General features: G+C 46.8%; 2 protein-coding genes and 1 long non-coding RNA gene across 4 annotated transcripts; 2 read left to right on the forward strand and 1 right to left on the reverse strand.

Moving 5' to 3' along the window:
• The first annotated feature begins 193 nt into the window (after positions 1-193).
• LOC130146459 (solute carrier family 2, facilitated glucose transporter member 5-like) lies at positions 194-13,979 on the forward strand. Of its 2 annotated transcripts, XM_056332592.1 has the most exons (12): positions 194-3,097; positions 4,554-4,652; positions 5,100-5,260; positions 5,775-5,899; positions 8,406-8,558; positions 8,642-8,767; positions 9,064-9,248; positions 9,658-9,768; positions 10,260-10,361; positions 10,770-10,845; positions 11,993-12,120; positions 12,827-13,979. In XM_056332592.1, the coding sequence occupies exons 1-12, from the start codon at positions 3,041-3,043 to the stop codon at positions 13,052-13,054; spliced, it is 1,551 nt and encodes a 516-aa protein (XP_056188567.1). In that variant the 5' UTR covers positions 194-3,040; the 3' UTR covers positions 13,055-13,979. The 2 variants fall into 2 exon arrangements, with proteins under 2 accessions (XP_056188567.1, XP_056188568.1); XM_056332593.1 differs by lacking the exons at positions 194-3,097; positions 4,554-4,652 and having other exon boundaries at positions 5,241-5,260; positions 5,775-5,859.
• An 801-nt stretch (positions 13,980-14,780) lies between these two features.
• On the reverse strand, positions 14,781-23,786 carry CA6 (carbonic anhydrase 6). The gene is made up of 8 exons (XM_056333850.1): positions 23,593-23,786; positions 19,969-20,117; positions 19,462-19,557; positions 18,851-18,917; positions 18,116-18,273; positions 16,859-16,982; positions 16,258-16,356; positions 14,781-15,728 (listed from the first exon to the last, which is right to left on the reverse strand). The coding sequence occupies exons 1-8, from the start codon at positions 23,612-23,614 to the stop codon at positions 15,115-15,117; spliced, it is 1,329 nt and encodes a 442-aa protein (XP_056189825.1). The 5' UTR covers positions 23,615-23,786; the 3' UTR covers positions 14,781-15,114.
• LOC130147074 (uncharacterized) lies at positions 15,848-18,117 on the forward strand. The gene is made up of 3 exons (XR_008821099.1): positions 15,848-16,405; positions 17,451-17,649; positions 17,814-18,117. It is a non-coding gene; the product is annotated as an uncharacterized LOC130147074 (long non-coding RNA).
• Positions 23,787-24,200: the final 414 nt, after the last annotated feature.

Here is a 24,200-nt window from a genome sequence, read left to right on the forward strand (position 1 = left end):
CTTGCAATGTGTGCTTTGCAACACTCTTCCTTCTGACTGCATGACAAGTATTTAAGAAAAGTGTTTGCAAACAGCAAGGGTTGTCTTGCAGTTGCTCTATCCTAAATATTGCCATCCCTAAGCATGTCTTCACCAGTTGGAGCTCCTATACTCAGTGTGCTCCAACACATGGACTAGGGGTTGCTGTCAGAACAAAGGGGAGGGAGCTGAGCTGTGTGCTGGTTTCCAGTAACTCTTGGGAGTCTTTGAAGCTCATGGAGAGGTTTTAAGTATATAAAGACAGAAAGAGCTGTATGTGTGGGGAGGGTGCTGGCTGCCTATTATGGCCTATGGGAGTGGAGCCTGGGGAGAGGAAGTGAGAAAGCTAGGTCTGCAAAGAGCAGAGCTTGTTAAATAACAAGAGCTGGAAGGATGAGAAGGAGTTGTGGTGGCTGGAAGTTTTAAGACTGACTGGGTGAAAAGTACAAGCCTGCGGTGTAAATGTTGAGCGGAGGAGAGTGGGCTGTGTGATGGAGGTGGGAGTGGGATGCAGCTCTGCACTGAGGGGAACAAAGAGTAAGGGGCTGTAATGGCTGGAGGGTGCTTGCCCAGCTCTTTCCTCAGGCAGGAGTTGGTCAGAACTTGGTGAGTTCACCCCTCACCTGTACATGCTGTTAGCACTGTTGATACTGATTTGGCCATTGCAAAATCCTCTTCTCCTTTTTTCCCTTCTTGTCATCTTCCCAAGACTTGAGTCTCATTGTGCAAGATGATCCCTGGCTGTAGGAGTGAACTAAGGTTCTGTACTACAGGGACATTGGGCAATGTTGGTTTTACTTGAAACATAGAAGTTGTGTGTTTAACAAACTATCTGTTTGCAAGAAAAGTTTAAATCTTGTTGCTAAAGCAGAGTGGCGTCTTAGAAAATTAATTTCTGGTTGTGCCACTATCTTCTCATTGTGAAGAACAGTTACAGGGATGACACCAGAGTACTCTAATGCTGACAAATTTAATGTTTGTAAGGCTTATGGTTGATTAATACAATTTAACTCCTGCTCCTCAGAAGCCCTGTGAATGTCTGTTGTGCAGTAGTCTGCAATCCTATAGGGAACCGCAGAAATCAAGGCAGAGTGGCATGAGCTGACAAAAGGCAGGTCCTGGCTGGCACACTTGGTATGTCTGTTCTGGATAGAAAAACGAACCCACTAAGGTCCAGGAGGGCAGTGTGGGTATTTTGACAGTCAGGTGCTTCTGCGGAACAAAGTGCAGATGGAGATTTAATATCCAAGCATTCCAGTGCTTTCTGAAACATCTTCTAGGTCACACAACCCTGCCAATACAGGAGGGGCCACATGGTTCCCAGACCAGCGTATCAGATGGTGTACGGTAAGTTTACGCATCTGTCTGCTCTTTTGTTTTTACACTGGGGGTGCATCTGTGTGGCTGAGGCTCTTCTGAGATGGTCTTAGAGGGCAGCAATGGGAAAGGAAGAAGGTTAGCAGGGTGCTACCTAGCATTGCCTTTGTGCTGCGAAAAGAGGGTCTTGGTTACTTCTTAGTTCCAGAGCCTCATGTCTGCTAAAGTGTGCTTATTTATCCAGCAACCCCCTTTGCTATTGCTAGGGGATCAGACTGTCACATCTACCTCTTGCTTAATTGGCTGGAAGCCATTTATGCAGCTGATAAAGCAGTATGTGTATATGACTTCCTTGCAGGCAAATAATTTAAATTATTGTTTCACCTTGAGGCTTCAGTTGTAGCTCAGGACGGCGCATGATACTGAATTAGCCTTGACTGAACATGCAATTCCTTCCCAAAATGCAGATGAAGAGGCTGCTAATGTCACTCTTTTGGGCATATACTGTGGGATGTCTCCTAGTAAGTCTCCATACCGCACTGTAATAGGCATACTGCAGTGTGGCTGACTGCCAGCTCCTAATCTATCACTTCTCTGTAGCTCACCACTAACAGTTCTCCAGTAGATTTATTGTCCTGGAAACGAAGCCTCCCCACGTAATTATTTTTGCCAAAGAAACAGAGGTTTCATAGGATCCAGCTTTGAGCACAGACAATTGGGCTGAGTGTAAATAAATTGTTCCCTGCGTACATGCAAGGGAACAACTACCTTGTGGTGGACAAGTGCAGAGGACAGAAGATACAGAGCTGAGTTAATGTCTTCAGGCGAACTCTGAAAATTGTAGCTGACTATTGACCGAGTCCTGTACTGTTCAAAGTAGTCTCATAGTGTAGGAGGTTAATACCAAGCCAGTAACACGTGGTACACCTTGCCTGTAGGTGGAAAGGAACTAACGTGCTTTGGTGGAAAGCCGGGGGGTTCTGTGCGCTATCAAAAATGCAGATCTGAGAGGATGAACCTGTTCTTTGTGAGCTTCAAAAGTGCCCCAAGCAAGCTAGTCTGTGCTAGGACAGCGAGCAGTGTTTCGGCCCAAGGGCAGGGTTTGTGGCTGCAGGAGGGTTAATACAGCCCAGTGTTACCTTTGGCCCACTGCAAACACCTCCCGTTGCCAAGGCTGCTCCCACATAATGCCCTTGTCTCCCACATAATGCCCTTGTTCCCTGGGACACGGCGTTGCCAGGCAGCCTCTCCAGCTGCGCATCCACAGCTGCCTGCGGGCTGCAGTGTAAGGAGTCGGAGCGGTGGCTCTACCGCGACATACCGCTCCTCTCCACATACCTATAGCTGGGTGAGAACAGCTCGTTTATCAGTTTTTGCGATAAGTCTGCCCCTTCTAGTTGGACTGGCGAGCCTGTTTCCCCTGTAGCTAGGCAGCACCTCTGCTTTGAGTCCGGGTCTGGCAAAAGACCGTCTGACCTGGCTGCGACAGACTTGAACGAGGAAGAAAAAGAGAGGACGCAAGGGAGTTGCGCGGAGTAAGGGGACGATCGGGCGGCGACAGCCTCAGCTGACAGAGCTTGTCATTGACTGGGTATTTTCTGAAAAGTCACAGAGGAGGATTTTCCATGTAGGGCGTTTCCATCCCCTGTGTTGTCTGTTTCGGCTATAAAAGCCTGTACTCTGCATCTGCAAATCAAACCCTGAAATGAAGTTGAAAGGAGGGAAGCAGGAGAGCTCTGACTACGATGGAGGCTCAAAGCAGGTAAGTATGTACCGGCCTTTATACTTCCCACTTGAGCCTCCCACAGAGATACGGAGCAGGCTCTTTGAGATCTGCAGGTACTTGTAGAGGGAGGAGAAGACCAAGGGCTACCAGATCGACAACTGATTCCACAGGGAGAGCAGAGACGTGTATGTTCTTGAACCCAACTTATGTCTCTCTGCGGCGCAGTCTTGCACAGAGTCTCACGGATTTCTCTGTGTGCAGTTGACATAGCATGTAAATTCTGTGTGACTCACCCCTTCCGTATGCCAGTCTTCTTTCCTACTTTCTAATCAGGTTTAGACTGCAGATGCTGCTGGATGGGGACTGCCTTTCACAGCAGCATTTTTGTGGAATGTTGCACAATGCAATGCTCATGTATGCCAGAGGTTTTCCTGAAAGTGCTGAAAGTGAATAATTAACACCAGTGCCTCTTTTGAGCTCCTGGGACTTGTTTAATGAGAGCAAGACAGCGTGCTTTTCATCACCAATGCAAGAATGTCAACAGTCTACTCCCAGAAAATGTAGCTGGAAGCCTCAGCTTCCTCCTGATCCTTGCTCTGAGATCAACTTGGATTTTGATCTCCTGCAGTGCCTTTAACTGCAGATCTCTGGAGCTGGGGCTAGAGCCTCTGAGGAATATAAGGAATACCCACAGCTTTTTGGACAAATGCTCAGTGAGGGAGATGGTGGATCCTTCATGTGGAACCTGAATTGAGCGTTGGGAATAAAACCTCAGTCATCACAGCGGGGCCAGCCTGAGGACTGAATAGCGACTAAACTGTTGCAAAAAGCAAGTTAGTAGTAACGCTGAGGACTGTGTGCCCACAAACTTGGGTGGTGTTTGATCCTACTCCAGACAGCAGTTTCACCCTTCTGTTTAACTGTGAACTGCTGCTCTTCTGCCACGCAACCATGCCCTCACAGAGCTACTTGGGTAGGTTCTAATTGGCTTTGATGGCAACCAGATTAGATCCATAAACAGCCTGATCCTGAAATGTGGGAGGCAGACCAAACCAGCCTGTGAAAGCAGCACAAATGAACAGGAAAGGGATTTTGCCCCTTCATGAAAAATCTCTTCTTTCTAAAGCTTTCCTGTGCCAGTATCCTGTGTTTTTTCACTAACCAGTTCATGTGTTGGAAAACAGATAATTGCATATAACTACTTTCCCTGCAGGGTGTTATTTTAAGAATGATAACTTAAAAATTATTCATCATCCAAATGATCTGTCAATACCAGGAAAGAATAGGATTACTGTAATGACCATGTGCAAATCAAGCAGAGCAGAATGAGTTATAATGAAAACAAACTATTTGGCTTGCTTTATACAGTAACATGAAGTGAAAAACACAGAAGGCAAGTGTTAGGGTAATTATTTTTACTGAATGGCACTTAAGCCTAAAAGCCAAACCTGCTTCTAAGGTGTTGTTTGTGTGCTTTCTTTACTCTCTGCAGAAAATAACGCTTTGGCTTGCACTGGTAGTGCTGATTTCTGCATTAGGATCTTCTTTCCAGTACGGCTACAATGTGTCTGTTATCAATTCTCCGGCCCCGGTAGGTTGGACTGCAGAGCGGACCGTGACTTAGGAGCAGGTTTACAGACAAACCAAGGTAGAGGCGTAACAGTGGGTTACGGGGAGGGGGGCGAGTGGGCAGATGCTCGTACTTCTCTGTGCTTTGAGTCACTGGGCACCTGGTGAGAAGTGCTTCCCCAGGAAAGGGAAAGGTGCTGCTAAGGCGTATGACACTGCTGTTTGGACTTGTGCCTGGCAGAAGTGGGGCATGAGAAATGCCTTCCCTTCTGGAAACCAGGCAAATCCTATAAGGCAGGATAACTTGTAGTAACAGTTATCTAGTCCAGGCTGCTCCATCCCTCTATTGCATTCATATTCCAACTCAGCCATTCTGCTTTTTATCAAGACATTTGTTTCAAGCTTTATGGCATTTGCTGTTAAGTGGCTTGTACTTACTGTGCTAAACATGCTCTGTATTGCATTTCAGTACATGCAAGACTTTTACAACCAAACCTACTTCAACAGGAGTGGAGTGCCTATGGACAGTGGTTTCCAGATGCTGCTCTGGTCTCTTACTGTGTCCATGTACCCTCTGGGTGGCTTCTTTGGGTCCCTCTTGGTGTGGCCTCTGGTCAACAGCTGTGGGCGGTATGTGACAGTGGTGCTTAAAGTCCTTTGACAACAGTTTTCTGGGTTCAGATAAGACTTGCCTTACCAGTCACTCAAGCTTGCCAAGCCCATTAGGAGCGTGCCTGTCTCACACACCTTGGCTGTAAGGCAGATAGGCTGGTGATTAGTTGCTGTACTCAGCAATATGTGGTGTCTCCCACGTGTAGAGGAATTTATATGGTTTCAACACAGTCAAGGCCAGGCTGTATGCTGGGCACTGAGCCACGTAGAGAGCAGTGATGAAAGTCCTGGGCTAGGATCTTAGGTCAGGCCCAGCTCCTGCTGCTCAGATTTCCTGAGAAACCTCAGTTCTTTCTTGAAGCCTTCATTCCCTGCAAGAAATAATGGTGCAGTTGCCATTTTCTCTTTGATTACTCTTTGGAACGGGGATTCATTTGAGTTTTGGACAGTATAACACAGGGGGGGATCTATCTGCTGTTGGGGCCTTTGAAAGAAATAAACTGAATCTGTCTCCTTTTCTATTACTTTGCAGAAAGGGCACTTTGCTGATAAATAACATCTTCTCCATCACTGCTGCAATCCTTATGGGAACCTCAGAGCTAGCAAAAGCCTTTGAGGTAATCATCTTTTCACGTGTTATCCTGGGAATATTTGCTGGTAAGTGTATGGTAAAGGTAGAGCAGTAAATATATTCTTGGTTATGTAAAGGTTTTTTTATTCTCACAACAGGTGATTTCACAGGTAGCACATTTTAGCCAACATCTGCATAACAATGCTGTACTTTGGCATTTGCTGTACAGCATTGTTATGCAGATGTTGGCTAAAATGTGCATGTTGCAAAAGTACTAAAGATCTCTAGTAAACAATGGGAGTGAGGCTGGAATTCAAGAGCTCCAACAGCCAGGAAACCTGATTATGGTAATCTGTTTTCCCAGGTATCACAGAATCATAGAATGTTTTGGAATCGAAGGGACCTTAAAGACCATCTAGTTCCAATCCCCTGCCACGGGCAGGGACACCTTCCACCTGACCAGGTTGCCCCAAGCCCCGTCCAGCCTGGCCTTGAACACTTCCAGGGATGGGGCATCACCAGCTTCGCTGGGCAACCTGTGCCAGTGCCTCACCACCCTCACGGAATCTACTCTCTTTCAGTTTAAAGCCACCACCCCTTGTCCTATAACTACATGCCCTTGGAAAAAGTCCCTTTCCAGCTTTCTTGTAGCCCCCTTTAGGTACTGGAAGCTGCTTAAAGCAGATAGCCTAGCTTGGGGTTTGTTTGGTTTGGTTTTTTTTTTACTTTGAGTTGTGGGGTTTTTTTCCCCCGTTGGATTTACTGCAAAGATAGTAGGAAGCCAAGGAGAAGGGCAGTGGTGTGTGTGAGGTGCTGGTGTAAGTATTAGAGCTACAGAAATATGGAACAAACAGGAGCCCCAACTGGCAGGGTAGCCCCTGCTGTGCTGTACTCGGCATGCGCGGAGCCAGGTTGGTAAGGGTCCTGACAGCATTTAGGCTCCATTAATTGGCTTTGGGTTGGTGAGACCGACATGCTCTATGGTTTATTAGTGAGCTGGGGTATCCTGTAAAGATAAAATGAGAAAACAAGAAACTGACGTAGGAAAACAACTTGATCTGTAACATGCAGCAATTGCAATTGGCGAGCTAAGGCAGGAGACTCACCTCGTCCAATGGTTTTGTTTTGGCTTTCGACTCTCCTATGCTGGCAGCTCTTAGCGTTGGATCCCTGAATAAATACTAAGGCACCTGTAAAGTGTGATCCCTCTTTCCAGTTACTTGTAACTGACAAAGGAATCTGGACTGGCTGTCCTGACTTGCCCTTCCCAGCCTGGCCTCCCTTGGGCTGTGAGCATTGCGGCTGGGGCGGGAAGCTGCTGAACTAAGCGGGCTGCTTCAGGCTCTGGTGGGACCCCAGTGTCGCTGTGCCCGGTAGAAGGGCAGCTCTGGTGCTGGTAGCACTGTTGGCAGCCCTGCTGTCCACAGGGCCCCTCTGTGACAGGCCATAGGTGTCAACAGTTAGAAAGCCACTGTTACTTGAATGCAGTAGTCAAGGAGTCACTGCTAGCATGTTTTAATCTGGGCAATTAAAAGGTTGGTTATAGTGTGAGCTTAAAACACTACTACTCATGAGTTTAGTTTTACAATGCTTTCTAATTGCTTTAATATTTGTTTCCATGCCTTCTGGTTTTCAGCTAACAGCTTGATCACCTTTGTAACTCCAAGCTCCTGGAGGCTAGGAACCTTAGAAATGTAAGATAAGAGTCTTGCATGGTTATTTGACTCCAGGAGTTTGGGTTTTGCATGCCAGGATTTACAGCAGGAGCATGGGAGCTGGCAGCTTGCTAGGGTTACTGTGGGTAATGATGCAATGTTCCTGAAAATAAGCTGTGTTGGTGTCCTTTTAGAGTAGAAATTACCTATTCCGGCATGCTACCTGTAAGAGATCTCAAACCAGCAAAGCTCTCTGCAAAGTGTTACTGAGCAGTTTAAGTAGTGAATTTTTAAAAGCCAGCAAGAAGTCACATCCTTCCACCCTCACATCAGCTTGTTTGGATACTGATTTCTTTTCTTGTTTTAGGGGAAGTAGGAATTCCTCCCTTACACTTTGAGTTTATTCCCAAACCTGGAGTAGCACACAGTTTTAATTTGCCTGTATTGTGCTGAAGTACTTGGCAGACCCTGCTGGAGAAAGCTACTTTTAGGAAGGTAAATACTGAGAGCCCCCAGAACATCTGCCAGCTCTGTAGGCAAGACAGGCTACTGCTAGCCTTCTTGGACTCCAGAAGTGCTTTGCTGCTGAGCAGTTGATAAACTAGACCCTCAAAGCACCAGAAGGTAGGCAGGTTGTGCTCTCAAGGCCAGTTTCTGAGGGCACCAGATGCAGTGGTAAGATTTTTGTACTTCTCCATGTACTGAGCAAACCAATGCCGTTTTTTGTCCTGTCTTCCACTGAAAAGTGAGGAAAATATACACGGCTTATTCACTGGCCAGAAGATGACATTAAATCTTCAGCTGGAGTAGAAGGGCTTCAGTGTGAGGTTTCCATACGTACCAGCAGGGATCACTTTAGGCTCACATGGGAAAAAGGTGTCTTACTGAAGATGTGCTGATGTCAGGCAGCTGAATGTCTAATATTATTCTCTGCTAGGTCTGGCTTCCAACGTCGTTCCCATGTTCCTTGGAGAAATCTCCCCCAAAAATCTGAGAGGTGCTATTGGAATAGTACCCCAGCTCTTCATCACCCTTGGGATCCTTGTAGCTCAGATCCTTGGTCTCAGAAGCATCCTTGGGAATGCTAAAGGTAAAGCCCTGGCTCAGGACTTTTCTGTGGGCTCCATAAGGGAAATATTTCTCACGGTTGTCATCTTGTCTCACTTGTTGCAGGCTGGCATGTACTGCTGGGGCTTACTGGGATTCCATCGGCAATTCAGCTCTTTATATTGCCCTTTCTCCCTGAGAGTCCCAGGTATCTGCTGATACAAGAGAGGACTGAAAAGCAAGCGCGACAAGGTATGGTGTCATCCTTTAATGAAAAGGAAGGTGGAATGGGATAGATCTGACTGTGGGACATGACTGACAGCAACCAACAGTGAAGCAAGAGAGTGTGAAATTCTTCATTGACGCGTTGCTAGTAGATGGAATTCTTGCAGTGTTGCTCCTTTCTCTGCATGTGTGAATCCCTGACTTCCCACCATGGAAGCACTGCTGCCCATAGTTTTCATACTGTTCTGTCTTGATGAGAAGCAGGAGAACTCACTGTAGGCCTGCTCTCTGGGGTCTATAACTCGCCTTCCCCTCCCAACTAGTTCTGCAGAAGCTGAGAGGCTGCGATGATGTGGATGATGAGATAGAAGAAATGCGCCAAGAAGACCAGTCAGAAAAGGAAGGACATTTCTCTGTGCTCAGCCTGTGCACCTTCAGAGGCTTGCGATGGCAGCTCATCTCTATTATTGTAATGATGATGGGCCAGCAGCTCTCTGGGGTTAATGCGGTGAGTGGGAAGGCATGTGGGAAAAGCCAGAGGGGTGAGTAATAAAGGGATGGGACTTCAGAGTGGATGATGTGAGTCAGTGCTGATACAGGAGCTAGAACCTAGGGCACAGGAGTAGCCCTTCATCAGGGACACTGGTTCTGCATCATGTTGTGGTGGGTTGACCCTGGCCAGTACCAAATCAAGTACACGCATGTAATAGATACAGTCAAGCTGTCCTGTTAAGGACAGTTTGGATATTCTTAGAGCAAGGTGCTTCTGCCTGGGTCCAAACAGCGATATCTCCAGAAGTTAAAGAATTCAGTTCTCAGGCTTCAATGCACTCATTCCAGGATGTAAAAGCAGCCAAAATGGGATTCCCATGTTCTGCTTTTGGCCACATACAAACACAGCTGTGGTTTTGCTGCAGATCTTCTACTACGCAGACAGAATCTTCCAGTCGGCTGGCGTGGACAGCAACAACATTCAATATGTCACTGTGTTAATAGGCGCCATCAACATTGTCATGACTTCACTTGCTGTAAGTTTGTATTAGGGCTGTGAGTTCTAGTTTGTCCAGTCTCCCCTGTCTGTCACTACATTAGATTATGTTATTTATATGGACTGTGAGCTGCTTTGCACAGTAGGTGCCCTGCACTGTCCCTCGGTTGAAGGCAGCTATGTTGACCAAAGTGATTAATCATGCAGATTTCTCGCGTGCCTTGGAAACTTTCAGTCTCTGGTTTCCAGGCTGCTATACCCTCATTTTGGCGTCCAGCGTTAACATGCAGGGCTTCCACGCAGTTCTCGCTGGGACTGGGTACTGAAGAATGGTCTGCTTAGTCTCTCAGTGTTAGTGACATGTCCAGCTTTTTGCAGTTCCTGGGTGATTTCATGCCCACAATCCATCAGCAGATGGTGGAAATTTCACCAGATTTCTTAAAAGACAAAGACAACCTTCATAAATCTTGCTGGAATAAGAGCTGTGCTGCAGTGTCTGGTCTCTCATCCTCATCCTCTCCTGTCTTTCAGGTTTTCATCGTGGAATTCCTGGGGAGGAGAATCCTTCTCCTTGCTGGCTTTGGATTGTGCTGTGTCTCCTCCGCAATGTTAACTTTGGCCCTCGCTCTCCAGGTGTGTAGTTAAATGGCTCAGGTGATCCTACCCATGCATTTGTGGACTTGCCAGGCCATTGGTGTATTTTGAAGTTGCTTCTACACCCGGAGGTGGTGTGTGTGTGTGTGAGGGAGAACAGTACGAAAGGTACTTGTGTATCTACCTAAAGTGAACCCAGGAAAAGCAATGATCCTGCTTGTCTGAATACTACTTCCAGGACGTCACGTTTGTAACGCCTGTTACATCCATTTCTCGGAAGCAAGGATCATACCCAGGCTGTGATCTTCTTAGCCAAGTATGGACATATCAGGCAGTGGAGAGTGGCAATCGCTTTAGAATGCCTTCAATCTTACTACAAATAGTGCCTTGAATGTTAGTGATGTTCAGATAGGAACCACATCTAACCTGTGATTAAATTCTCTGCAGACCGCTGTCTCATGGATGTCTTACCTCAGCATCATGTGTGTCATTGTTTATATCACCGGACACGCTATAGGAGCCAGTGAGTATGCACAGTCTGGTACAGTCTCCCCGATGAGCTGGGTAAAGCCAAGCATTGCGTTCAGTTTCAAGTCAGAAGCTTTGTGGAGCTAATCCAAGAAGATCAAATTTCTCTCTTGGTTATTGTCAGCTAGGCTTCTTCATGTTCCCATGATGGCTGTGTCCATGAGGCAGGGGAGCATCTGGCTTTCAAGGGGAAAAGCAAAGGCACAACTGTGCTTGTGCCTGAGATTCCCCCAGTAAGATCTGGAGCAAAACTATGTTGAGAGAGCGAGCCCTACCAACCGGGCAGGGATGTTGCATGCTTGCATCTCTAGGCATCAAAATAGAAGCAACTCAAATTATACGCATGGCCCTGCGGATCGCATTGCAGAAGAGAGATGTGCAGATAGATGTGGATGTTGGAAAGGCTTTGTCCTGACTTAGCTTCTCAGCATGGTAGAGTTGTCTGTTTAGTTTGGAAAGCCCTGCCAGACCCTTGCAGGATGCAGCAATGTGGTTTTGAAACTCCCGGAGAGGTTTCACTGGCAGATGGAATTACATACAACCTTTCCTTTTTCATTTATGCCATCAGGCAGATTCAAGCACCAGATGAATCCCTCCCCTCCAGCAGGGAGATTGCTGGAGGGAGAACACCAGGTCAGCTGGACCAGTGGCCTGACCCCGTTAACAAGAATATGCTCTGTTTCTGCTGAATCCTCCTGTGGGGCAGCAGTGCAGGGCACAAGCCTGAGGGCTTCTTCCACGAGTCATTTTTCCAACACCTGCATGTGTTGGGCTGTTTCTTTGTTGTTCTTTTTATAAGAAGCAATGACTTGCTTAGTTGCTGCTCATACGGTGCTCTCTAGAGAGACAGTTTGTGTTTATCGCTCTTAATTTTACAATTTATGCTGGAGGTGGGTTCATGGCTAAGGTGCAGCCATAGGAGAGGAGAGATTGATTGCTGTGTGTGAGCTTAGGCAAGTCATTGAATTGCCTTGTTTGTTTGTGGGGTTTTTTTTACTTAATCCCTTATTTGATTTATTGGGTGTTTGTAAACACTAGTTAATTCAGAAACCATTGCCCGCCACGGAAATGAACAGTGTAATCTAGGAATTCACAGTGGGGGAATTGCCTTTGGGATTGCTAAATATGCAACTACCTTCCAGGTCCAATTCCCTTTCTGATGATCACAGAGATGTTCCTACAGTCATCCCGGCCTGCAGCATTCATGGTGGGTGGGTCTGTGCACTGGCTATGCAACTTCACCGTGGGGCTCGTGTTCCTCTACATGGAGGTAAGAGGCAGTCACATGACAGGGCAAGACTTAAGCAAGAGCTTAAAAATAATATCTTCATCCCTGCATTGTTAGAGTGCTGTTTTAATCCTGAGTGGTGTAAATACCCGGGTTGGTTCCCACCCAGCACCTGTATGTAGCATTATATATTAAGGGAAAGAAATTATGTTAATCGGCATCTTTTATTACATGTCTGTTGCACGTGCTTTAAAAGAAAGCAACTATTTTTCCAGGTGAATGTCTGATCCTGAAATCAGCAGCATGGAAAAGACTGCAAATTCCCCATCTTCCACCGGGGGATGGGAGCAGGGTGTGTGTCTAGGGCTGCCAATTTTAGCTTTTGATCTCTAGGTCACCAGTTCAAACTGATCCCCAGCAGCAGTGACCCATAAACTAGTACAGCTGCTGATTTTGGCTTGGGCAAAGGGAGCTGGATGAGTTTAATTTGTTTTGTGTAACAGACCCTCACACTCCTTTTCCAGTAAATCCATGGTGGTTTCCCATAAGTCCATAGTGGTGGTATGAGAAGACAGAATCTAGAACTACCCCTAACTCCTAGTAATTCAACTTAAAATATGTGCACATCCCTGTGGCAGCTATTTTTTTTTTTTTTTTATAGCTATTGCAGGGCTCAGCGTGTCCAGATCATGAAGTGTACACAACTGGAGTCCCCTGATCCCTCCTCTGTCTTCTTTCCTTGCCCTAGGCTGGACTTGGACCCTACAGCTTTCTCATCTTCTGTGCCATCTGCCTTGCCACTGTAGTTTACATCTTCTTTATTGTTCCTGAGACTAAGAACAAAACCTTCATGGAAATCAACAGGATCATGGCCAGGAGGAACAAGGTGGAAATTCAGGAAGTCAAAGAAGATCTTAAGGACTTCAACACTGTCCCAGACAGGCAGGCAGAGATCACCTCCAGCAAGGAGCTGTGACCCAGCCTGGTGCTTGGCCTGGCCCAGACAGTTTTCAGGATCTGTTCCGCAGGAGAACAAATACACGGATTCATTGTTTGATACTGATTTAATTCAGACCTTCTGTAAACTTCCCACAACAGGAGCTTCCAAATAAGCGTTGTGCCTTGAGAGTGTTCTCCCTGTAAGTAATTAGCAGAACCGTTCTGCTTCACAGCATAGCCACTGCCAAGGCAAATTACCCATTCATGGTGTTTGTCACAAGGAAAGGGCAATGTCCTTGCTCAGCTCAGCTCCTCTGATCAAGTAACCTATGTCATAAGGTGATGTATGTCCCTGATGTCCTGACTGACACCTCTCAGGTGACACCAGCCAGCACTTGGGCTGGGTTTTGGTCAGTGGTGTGCAAGGAGTGCGCTGCATTCCTCAGGAACTATCATTCATATATTTGAGGGCCCAGCACGGGTGATGCCAGGCCTTTGGTGCTCTGGGGTGAAGAGTGTGAGTTGTTCTGAGGTGCTTTGCTAGATGGGCTGATAAATGGCATTTATCCTGTCAGCCCTTGCCCTTCCTCCTTGTGCTTCAAAGGACAGCTGAACTGGAAATGTGTATCACTGTAATTCACCACCACCCTGCTCCCCCACCTCTCTCCTTCACATCAGACCTAGTCCTCAGCTGTTGCTGATGAGTCCTCCCAAAGCCTTATTCTTGAGGTTTAGGAGTCATCCATCTGGCTGATGCTTACTCACAACCAGTTATACCCATTTGTTCCAGTGGCACGCAGGTCTTTGAGCTTTTTAGTTCAGTTCACTCCCTAGTGCTTACTCTTCAGCTGCCAAAGAGCAACAGTCCCTCTCTTAATCCTTTAGTAACCCCCCCGTATCCCTACTCTGTACGCGTGAGCCAGCTGAAGCTCATTTGTCCCCCAGAGATACATCGTACTGAACTTGGCCAGAACCACCTGCTGCGTCGCAGGTTGATTCTTGTGCAGTGGGCTACAGGTTGGAGCCTGTGTTGACGGGTATGTCCAAACTTGTCTTTAGCTTCTCACATTGAATTGCTTAAATTTAGCTTTTGAAAAAACTCAACTCTCAGGTTTTTGAAACCGCTTGAAGAGTCTTCAGATAGTTTAGAGCCTCATCTTTCTACTGGTTTCTGGTTGTGTCCCCTAAGGGCACCACGCCACCTGAAGGCTAAATTGGTTTGGAAAAGCTCTGAGTCTAAGGACTAGTGCTTACACTCAGAAGAAAATGCATGCTGATAAAAATGGAGGATTTCTTATTTATTAGTTTAAGGGGCTTAGGGGTTAATTATGGAATAATTTAACATAGGGAAATTCAATTTAATTGATTGTTTATGTGAAGCTACTGCCCTCTGTTTCAAAAAAAGCAGAATTGTTGAACAGCCTGGCATGGATTTAGTATTGTTGATGGAAATAGTCCTTCACATGATTTAAGTTAACCTTAGAAAATAAGTTTTATACCTGCCCTCAAACTTTGATGTGTACATGTTGAAAAAGAAGTTGTTTCTGTGCTCTGTCTCTACATCCATTTACAGAAAAGAAGACCTGACACTGATCAAAGCACAAAGATTTTGTAGGAGCTGCGCTGTGTCCTGCAAGGGCTTTACATACCCTTTCCTACGTGGTAGATCTCCCGAGGAAGGGGTGACGAACTGATGGTGAGGAATGGGAAGGAAGGACACATGCAGGGAAGGTGGTGAGAAAAACAGACTGGATGAGGGATGTGAGAGAAACTTTGAGGCAGTGGCTGCTTTGACCAGAGAGTTGCTCTTCAGCATTTAGGAAGAGCTATGTATGGGGACCTAAATCCAGCTCCTGGGAGGGATGTGACAATGCAAGGTGTTGGACTGTGCCAAGTTTTGCTCTGTTCTTTGCCTCTGTCCGGTTGATGGAGGCGTTGCTGTCTTGGAAAAATGACCTGGGACACTAGCAGGTGCATAGTGAGCCTATACAAAGCAGAAGGAGAAAGCAAATAATCTTAAGTTTTTCTCGGTGTCCCCAGCAAGCAGTTTGGATTCTTCTGCTGCCTTAACATTAAAAAAAAAAAAAAAAGTTGGGGTCACTGACAGCTGGTGTCAGACTCCAGAACCACCCCCCCAAAGAGTGTCATGGAGGTTTCTCCCCATGCTATGATATCTCCCTTCGTTTGCCCTGGTTTGCACAATGCAAGTGCCCGAACATCTGCAGGACTGAGAACTTGGCTCCACAGATTCACATGAGTCATCCACCCTGCAAAACCATTGGAGAATGTCCCAAGAAGAGTGTCTCTGTCTTTCCCAAGGACAAGGGTCCCTCCAGCCTGGCTCACATACCCCTTCTGGATACTCTTTGCTTTACCAGCTGCTCCGTTGAGCCATAAATTTGCCATTCCAGACTGGGAGGCCCATGCCAGGCAGTAGTGCAGCCAGTCTTGTGCCTTGTGGTACAGGGGGAAGCTGATGAAATGACCTCCTATCCACAATCCCACATCTGTGCCCACAGTCACCACTAGCTCGTTATCCCTCTCCTGTGTGGAGTAGGAAATAACAGTCTGACTGCCAGCATGCTGGGCTTTTGTCCAGAAACATAAGGTGAAGGCTTGGAGAGACATATCATGGAGGGGATGAACGTTTACGGAACTCTCAATGTTTTCCATAGGGAAGTAGAAAGCCGGAAAAGTGCTGGATTTAATACCTGAAATAACCACAAAACCAGTTGTTACATTTCCTGCTGTGCCTATCAACAAGCCCAAATCCTGAAGAATACACTCATAAAAACTGGCAGGGCTGTGGCAGTCTTGAGCCACCATTACTGGAGCGTGTCGTACCAACAAGGAAGGGGCTTGAAATGATGAAAAGCTTAGCTCCCTCACTGGGAAAATTGCTTTCCTCCCCCCTATCTTTCTCGTTCCTTGTCCTGTGTAAAATAGAGATTATGATTATCCTAGGGGAACTGTGAGCTTAAATTCCTTGCTGTTTGTAAAAATGTGCTTCCACGATGCAGGAGAAAGCTGCAGTTGCTGTGAGAGCAGCTAGATTAGGGCTAGCCTTAATGATCTGTAGTTTAAGAATTTCCATCAGCAGGCCTAGATATGGGACAAAATTCTACCTGCACATATGAGTAACAAACCTGTTAATGACTTAGGCCATCAAGGACAGTAGGGCATGGGCTTGTCATCCTTTCAGGGTAAGCTGGACTCAAGAACAATATGTGTGTTTCTTACCTATGTAGTTCACTCCATTCAGAAACTCTCTCTTCATGTCTTGGAGCTGCACCTGGATTTGTTCTAGTCTGAGGCTGAATTCTTCTGGCCGGCATTGTTCTAGAGCAATCGGACAGCTGAATTTACAGAAGGCCAGGACACACACATGGTAAATTTTCTGCTTTCTAGTTTGTAAAATGTTTGAGGGAAACATTTGCTTTAACATGCAGCATCTCACCTCCAGATGGTGCCTGGCTAATTAGAGCTGTTCCTACCATGGTTAGTGTGCCTCACCCTTATGGATGCAGACACACCTGAACCTAATATTCTTGTGTGGTGCCTGTGGCACCACTTGGAAGATTTTGGGAGATCTGGCCACTGCAGTCAAAAGAAGGGGCTGGCACACAGCCTACAGCCACCGCTGCACCATTAGGAGCCAGATGTGATGGCAGGGGGCAGAGGCACATGGGCCATCTCCACCTGCTGTGCAGGGTTGCTGTGACTCCTGGGAAGGATGATCTCCAGCGGACCTAGCTTAAGTGATTTGCAACTTAACTCCTTCCACATGGGTTTCTTGGCCCTCGAAGGGAAAGGCTGAGTCCTGCCTGCTGACTGACTTTACCATGGATGAGTTCGGCTCTGAAGGAGGACTCCACTACCCGCCCGTTGAGGGGCTGAGCATGCCGGTAGTCATTGCGCAGCATCTTGTTTTGCCAGTCCAGCAAGGAGTTCTCCAGGAGGCTGATCTGTGAGAAACGCAGGCGTGTTACGGAGGGCAATGGGAACAACAGTTCTGCCTAGAAGTGCAGCGCAGGTCCTGCAGCTCAGGATTAAACCTAGCAATTTGTTATACAGCAACCCACAGGGTCTCTTGCTGAGTATTAGCGAGGCGAAAGGAACAGAACATGAAGGCTATTATCAGCTAACTTGTTCTAAAGGTATTTTGCCTGAAGGAGATTTTTGACACCTGCCTGATGATATGCATGGATGGAGATTTTTGCTGCTATTCTGTAGCATACTGCTTTTTCACAAGTGCTTACTGCCAAAAAGAGTATTTCTTTTCCAAATGAGAACATGCTGTGATCCTTCCTACTGTTAGTCTCTACTTTATCTTGTTCTGATGCTTCTTTTTCATTAAGGAAAATTAATCGAACCACTCTGCAAGACTCAACAATAAGCTTATTTTACTTGTGTTACTTTTTTCCTTGCTAAAGCCTTTGTCCTGACAAGGTGGTCAGAGGGAGGAAGATCCTGCCGCATGACTGTATTCAATGGCTGGGACAAGTGGAGGTTACTGCCCAGTGCTCCTGTGCACTCAACAAGGTCCTCTGGAGCCTGGATCAACCCTTTCTGGTTGCACAGCCAAAACCCACAGCAGGCCACTCCTGAACTGGTCCAATCTGGCTGCACAATGTAAGTGTAGACAAGAAAAACCCCAAAATTACCTTCTAAAAACATGCTAATTATTCTCTAAGTAATGTTATGAAATTTTTTATGGTTTTTTAGGGGGTGGGGAGGGGGTGGACTCTTGCAGCTGTTTGTGCCTTGTTGATTGACTAGTCTCTTCCTTTTCATAGTGCTTCAGCATGGTTGAGCTTAACTGACCGGAGAGCTTTGTTATCGCTCACCAGACCTCAGGTAAATGCTGCTGTGCAGAAACTGGTCCTTGCTGTGATGTAGCATCATGGTGACATTACAGTCACTTATAATTCCAGTCACTTAGCAGTCTGTCCCAAAAGCCCTTTATGAGAAATGCCCTATTAGCTCCTTTGTCAGGTTGTTCCCAAATTCACGGCAGGACAGAAAAGGAAATTTGTGTGGAAAGGTGAAACATGGAAGAAAGAGAATCTGCTCTGCCTGGTAAAGAGCTACCACTTACCTGTGTGTGTGACAGGACAATTGGAGAATGAAAGATGGTCCAGAGCACACTCTCGGAGCAAGGCGGCGTTGTTAGTGAGCCCTGGTACCGGTAGAAGTGTGAGAGGTTTTCTGGCAGCATGGCTTGGACATTCAGAGAAAAGAGTTTTGTTGATTGACCTTGAAAGGAAACAGGCAATGTTAACTATTACCGGGCAACGAAGAGAAAGGTGAGAGTGGTGTTAGAGCTGGGGCTGGCATGTCGCTTTGCCCAGAGCGCTGGTATTTTGGGCCTTTGGCAGAACCGGGTGAAGGTGGAGGGAAATGAATGGTCCTTTCAGTAGATCTGTGGTTTGTCCTTGAGAGATACCTGGGGTCCTGGAGGAGGTGGGCAGGTGCACCTCAGTGCTCTGTCAGTAGCCGTTAATCCGTGCAGAAGCAGAGCATGTCAGTGCAGCAGAGCCCCTGCTATATGGCACGCCGACCGCAGGGTCGTAGGAAGGGATTTGGTGGTGCTGCAGTGTGTTGCGTAGACCGACCTACCAGGAGTATGTTTATTGCTGCCTTGAGCATCTCCCACACACCCCTGCTGCGTGGGCTGCTGTTTAAGCTGCATGGGCAGGGAAGGCGTGAAGTTGTGCGTGGCTGAGGATGCTTGGCCACGTAACTGCAAGCAAAGCACCAGCAAAATGGCTGTCCCCAGACCAGTACATATGTACAGGCTTTGAGAATGGAGAAAGGCATTCCCAGGTCTTACCTGCAAACCTGATTTTTGCCAGTTTGGAAATTAATTCACTGTAGTAGGTATTCTCGAAGTGCCCATCCTAAACACAGCATAGAAACTTGAACAAAAGGTTAGTGACCTGCCTGTCCTTCTATACCACTGATCAGCCTGGGGGACTAGCTGGTGAACTGGGAGACAGAGAAAACAAATACTATCGCCGATGTCTTGGTAGGCTGGTCAATCCTAAGCATGATAACGTATGTACACATAGATCTGGGGTAGAATAGTGAACTGCAAGGATCCTTTCCTTTTTCACGACTTCTAAGTGTTCCCCTTTGCAAACCAAAGCAAGGCCTTGAGGTACAGCAAGGAAAACCCAGCTGCCACACCTGATAATCCATCTGTACTTCTTACGGGCAAATTTTTCTGGGGCTCCTGGGTTGTATTGGCTGCTATTGCGTGAACCCCAAATGGCATAAGGGAAGAACAATTTTGCTATGGCACAGCTTCCTCAGGCTGGTGCCAGACATCATCTCTCAGGATAGGCGTGCAAAGCACAAAGGCTGCTTGTGTCTGGACTACGATTATGGTACAAACACTGACCACAGACTGACCTTGCTCAGTAGCCTGAGCATCAAACCTACCGTATACAGGAAGGCAAGTACAGCCAATCCGTTTGGTTTATCTTTGGCTTCTTCAAAGCTTGAGTAGTCAGCTGAATTGTAATGGACAATGTGCAGCTGCCAGAAGAGAGACAGGGTCATTTAGTAAAAAGCGATAAATGGCTTCCTTGGTGCTTTAAAGGACCCAATACAGACTGAAGGGACAGTCACCATCCTGATTCCTGCTGCTTGTGCTTCACAGCACAGCCAAATAGACCTTTAGTTTAATAGGGTTGTGATGAATGTGGAGGACCAACTCCATCTTTGAAGGATATTAGTGCTATTGCCACAGTTTTTCTTGAAGTCTTCTGCGCCAGCACCATCAGGCTCAGCCCCTGCATTGCACCAGCCACCTGCACTTACAGAAGCCCTGTTTCCCCCACTTGTCTCTGCCTTGCTTCCTGCAGGCTTTGTGGGCTGCAGCTTCCACTTTCCCAACGGGCAGATTTGCAATGCACCCTCCCTCCAGCGCACCCTGTCCACAAGTACCTCTGCCAGGTATCTCATCCCATCTATGGTGTGTTCAGAGCCGCTGGTCTCCAGGTCCAGGCCACCCCAGTGCAGATGCATCTGTACAGCTGTGTAGACGCCTGGGAGCCCTCTGGAGATGCGCATGGTGGGTGGCAAATCAATCTGAACTGAAAAAAACAGGATCAGAGACAGCAGTGGGTGCAGCCATGCCCGTTCTTGTAGTTATGCTTACGGTGCCTAGTGATTTCTGCCAATAACACCCTCTCTGAAATAAGCTGTCCCAGTCATGTTCAGGGAACTAACTCCAGGATGCAAGGAAAACCGTTCAAGCTTAAAGCTAGGTGTGCCTAAAATCTTTTCTGACCTCAGGCTTGTGCACCACAATGACCCCACCAGACACAAAGGTGACTGGCCACTAGCTGTGTCTGCAGGCTTTTTTCCATCTGGGCGGCGGAGTTTTTCATTAGGCACTAATAGAAGTGCTTTCATGCCCATCTCTTGAACTCTACATCACACCTTGCAGGGCACTGCACAGATTTGTTAACTACTTCATTTCCAAGGAAGAAAAGGGGAATAGAAATCAATGAAGTGATTGGTCTCATCTAATCTGTCATCATAATTTTCCAGTATTCTGGACTCCGCATCTTCTAGGGACAGGCATACTGGGTCAGAGCCCTGTAAGTTTGAAAGGGCTGTGTTAATGCTTGAAGGATTTGTAGAGAAAAATCTCTCTGCCAAGGAGTATTCACAAAGAGACTACAAACCATTTGTCTGCCTACTAATACACTGCCACAAACCATAAATATGCCAAACCTAGGAGTGAAGATGGAGAATAGCCTCATCCTAATGAAAGCCTAGAGCATATTACAAAAAATAGCAACTATCCTTGCAAAACATAGCACATTATATGATTCACTAGTCATAGTTTGGGTTTGTGACAAGTTTCTTTTGTTTGTAAACTATTTACAGACAGGCAAGATGTAGATGTGTTTTCTTGTAATATTCGAAAGAGTCTAGAGTGGGGGGAAAAAACATCTACCTTAATTTTTACATAAGGTCCCTGCTGACTGCCATCCATAATTAGGGTTATTTACCTCACTATGGTTTCTACTTTCCAGAGAGCTGTGTTCTGAGTTTATGACAAGCTTAAGTCTTCTGTAAGATATTTTAAGCAAATACTTGCTGAAAGCATGAAAGTAGGTAACAGCCTCGTTTGCTTCTGCTTTTCACTTATGTAAAATGTGCGTGGAAAGAATGACTGCCCTGAGCTGGAAGTGCCTTACTCCTGCTTAGCTTAGCTCTAGTTGTGCCAGGCAGTGGAAAATCAGCTGGGATTACGCAGTGTGAATCTGAGTGCAACTGCACCTTTCTCTAGTGCTTCTGCTCTGCAGTTTGGACTTTTGTCCCTTACTGCCTTACAGATTGCAGCATACGCAGCCAGCCCATTTCCCCAACTCTGGCCTCTGAGGCAGTTGAATTAACAAAGGCCACACTCGAGGTCCCAGTTTTAAGACAAATCTGCTACTGGAGGAGGCGGCACACATCCTGCGTGGATGACATTTTAATCTTCCAGAGCTGTGTCCATCCATGCTACCTGCTAGAGGACCAGTACTGGGTGGTTTTTTTTGTTGTTGGTTTTGTTGGTTGGTGGTTTGTTTTTTTTTTTTTTAAAAAAAAAAGTCCAAATGCCAAATACAAAAGGCTTCATTAACCTAAGGCTGTCTGAGTGTATCTGCACACAGACGCTCTGCGCTACTGCAAATAGACTTTATCAGGTGGGATTTAGCCTGGAAATTATACAACTAGAGAGAAAGTGTAGGCGAGACACTTGGTTTTCAACTCCCAAGAGCCTGTAAGGAGACTCCTGCTGATAAATCCATCTACTGTTCCTTTCAGACCTGCTGAATATTTTCTAATGTGTCCCAGTGCAATATTTTCCCTGAGAGAAACAGCTATCCTGTTGCATCTCACTGAAGCCAGTAGGAAAAGCTAGTCTGACTTCACAGGAGCTGTGAATAAGGACAGTCATTTGCCTTTGTGCTTTACTAAAACGCCCTGCATCAGAAAACTGTTGTTTTGACGTTAACAACAGAATAGGAAAATACACACATGCAGTCAGATTTGAAAGCTAAACCTGCAGGAATTAATTTGTAGGCAGTCAGGGTAGCAATGCTTCTAACTGGGTATTAAGCCTTGAGACTGTGGGGCCAAAACCAAGGCTTTTAGCACATGGTGTGCTTCAGATTCCCTCCCCAAGACCTGAAATACCAATCCTCTGACTGTTATGTGAGGGATTCCCCCCCTGTGTTGTACTTTGTGTGACCTACATCTAACTGAACCTTGGGTAAAAACTTGCTACTGAGCTATGGTTCTCCATTCCTATCACTTCTTATTATTGCACAGGGGAAAAAGATGCATTTTCTGAATGCAGAGAGGAGTCAGTGTGCCCCAAGTACCACTCACTACTATAGTCCTGCAGTCTTGTAGTACAATGAAAGAAAGGGTCACTCTGTAATGCTCTGTCTGCCTTTTATCCCTTTCTAATGTCTAACAGAGAAAATATCTTGCAGAAACATAACTGCCTTTTATTTCTCTGGTTTATATGTGTGCTTCTGGAGAGCTTTCCTGTGTGATTGGGGAAAACAGCAAAGCTAGGAGATCAGAATGAATTGAGATGGCAAAGCAAGGTAAGGTGAGTTCAGAAAATAAAAGGGCACTGTCTGTGAAAAGCATTTGAATCAGCTAAAATGAATAATCTGATCCTGTGCTGTCACAAGCTTGACATCCTCCCAGGGCATCTGCTCAGCCAGGGAAGAAAGAGCTGCCTAGCACTATAGCAAAGCTGGCTTATTCCACTGCATTTCAGCCTGGAGTCTCTTACTGGCTACAAGAGGTTTGTGATCACGTTCTAGCTGTGGCAACGTGCTGAGATGAACACATAGGAGCTGTTCCCATCCCCTGCACGTGCTTGGAAAGTACATACCTGAACTCATAAAGTCTTCTTTATACCCCAACCACAATGTAGTAAGTGCATGCTGCACTGCCCAGGTGAGACCTCCAGGGGATACAGCACAGCCTACTGTATAGCATAAAGGCAGAAAGCTGTCGGGTTCAGAGATTTCTCTTCCATTAGCAGTCCCAGCAGGAAGGTGTGTTCTTGCTCTCACTGAATGTACTGCAGGATTCGAGCCAGCACGATGCCCAGAGACCCGAGCTGGTCAGGGCAGGGTACTAGCAGAGAGGCCCGATTGAAAGATCTGGGTTTGCAGGCCAGACCTACCGTTAAAGATGTCTGCCTGTCGAAAGTGTAAGGCCTTTGCTTTGCTGCTGCTGGTCTGTTCCCTGTGCTGCTGGCTGCCAGCATCACCCACAGTGCATGGGGGGCCCTGGGTGCAGCGGGGGTGTGGGCAGCCGTGCCGCGGCACTGGACGGGGCCGGGGGTACAGCCAGCACCTGCTGCTCGCGCCTTGCAGCCCTGTTTCCTGACAGCGGGTGACTGACAGCAGGGCTGCTGCAGGACCAGATAAACACCTGGAGGTCTGCACCTTGATTTCTGTGTTAGGTGGCTCCTCTATCAGCAAGGACTTCTTGACCAACTCCTCTTTTTAAGTGGGTAACAAGACAGATCCCCCCCAGTCTTACCAGAGTGACCGTTGTTGGTCATCGTGAAATCCCCCTGCAAAGGCCCATCATAACCGCTCAGCTCCAGCCGCAGCAGCTGGGGGTTGTACCTCACTCTCTTCCTCTGGATGTCGATTGGAGATTGGTGCTTGCCAGCACAGTCTGCGAAGTGCCTTCCCCAGTGCTCTTCATCCAGCTCTCCTTCTGTGTGGAGGCGAAGCAAACCAGGTTATCAGGACACAGTGAGAACTGTTGTTAAGTCAGGAGTCAGAAAACTCTCATCATTTGCCAGCCGGACATGTCAATCCAGTTGTTTTAACACCAGGAGCTGCAGCAATAAAAGGTTGCTCTGCCTCCCCTAGAGCGAAAATTGACATTATTCTGTCTGCAGGACAGCTGTGCTGCAGAATAGGAAACCTGCACTGCAGTAATAGCTTACAGATCGCTGGAGACTGAATTTCCACCAAAAGAGAAGCAGCCTTTATACAGAAATGGATTTAAATGGCTCTCAGCTGTCAAAAGTGGGACATCAGGTTCTTAGCCAATGGGAGAGTGGGGGGGACGAGGGCAACAGGTGGGAATTCTCTGCTTGGGATCAGGAACTGGCAGCAAATTTGCTGATTTTAACT

This window comes from Falco biarmicus, chromosome 3 (genome assembly GCF_023638135.1).
Source record: "Falco biarmicus isolate bFalBia1 chromosome 3, bFalBia1.pri, whole genome shotgun sequence".
Taxonomy (NCBI): Eukaryota; Metazoa; Chordata; class Aves; order Falconiformes; family Falconidae; genus Falco; species Falco biarmicus.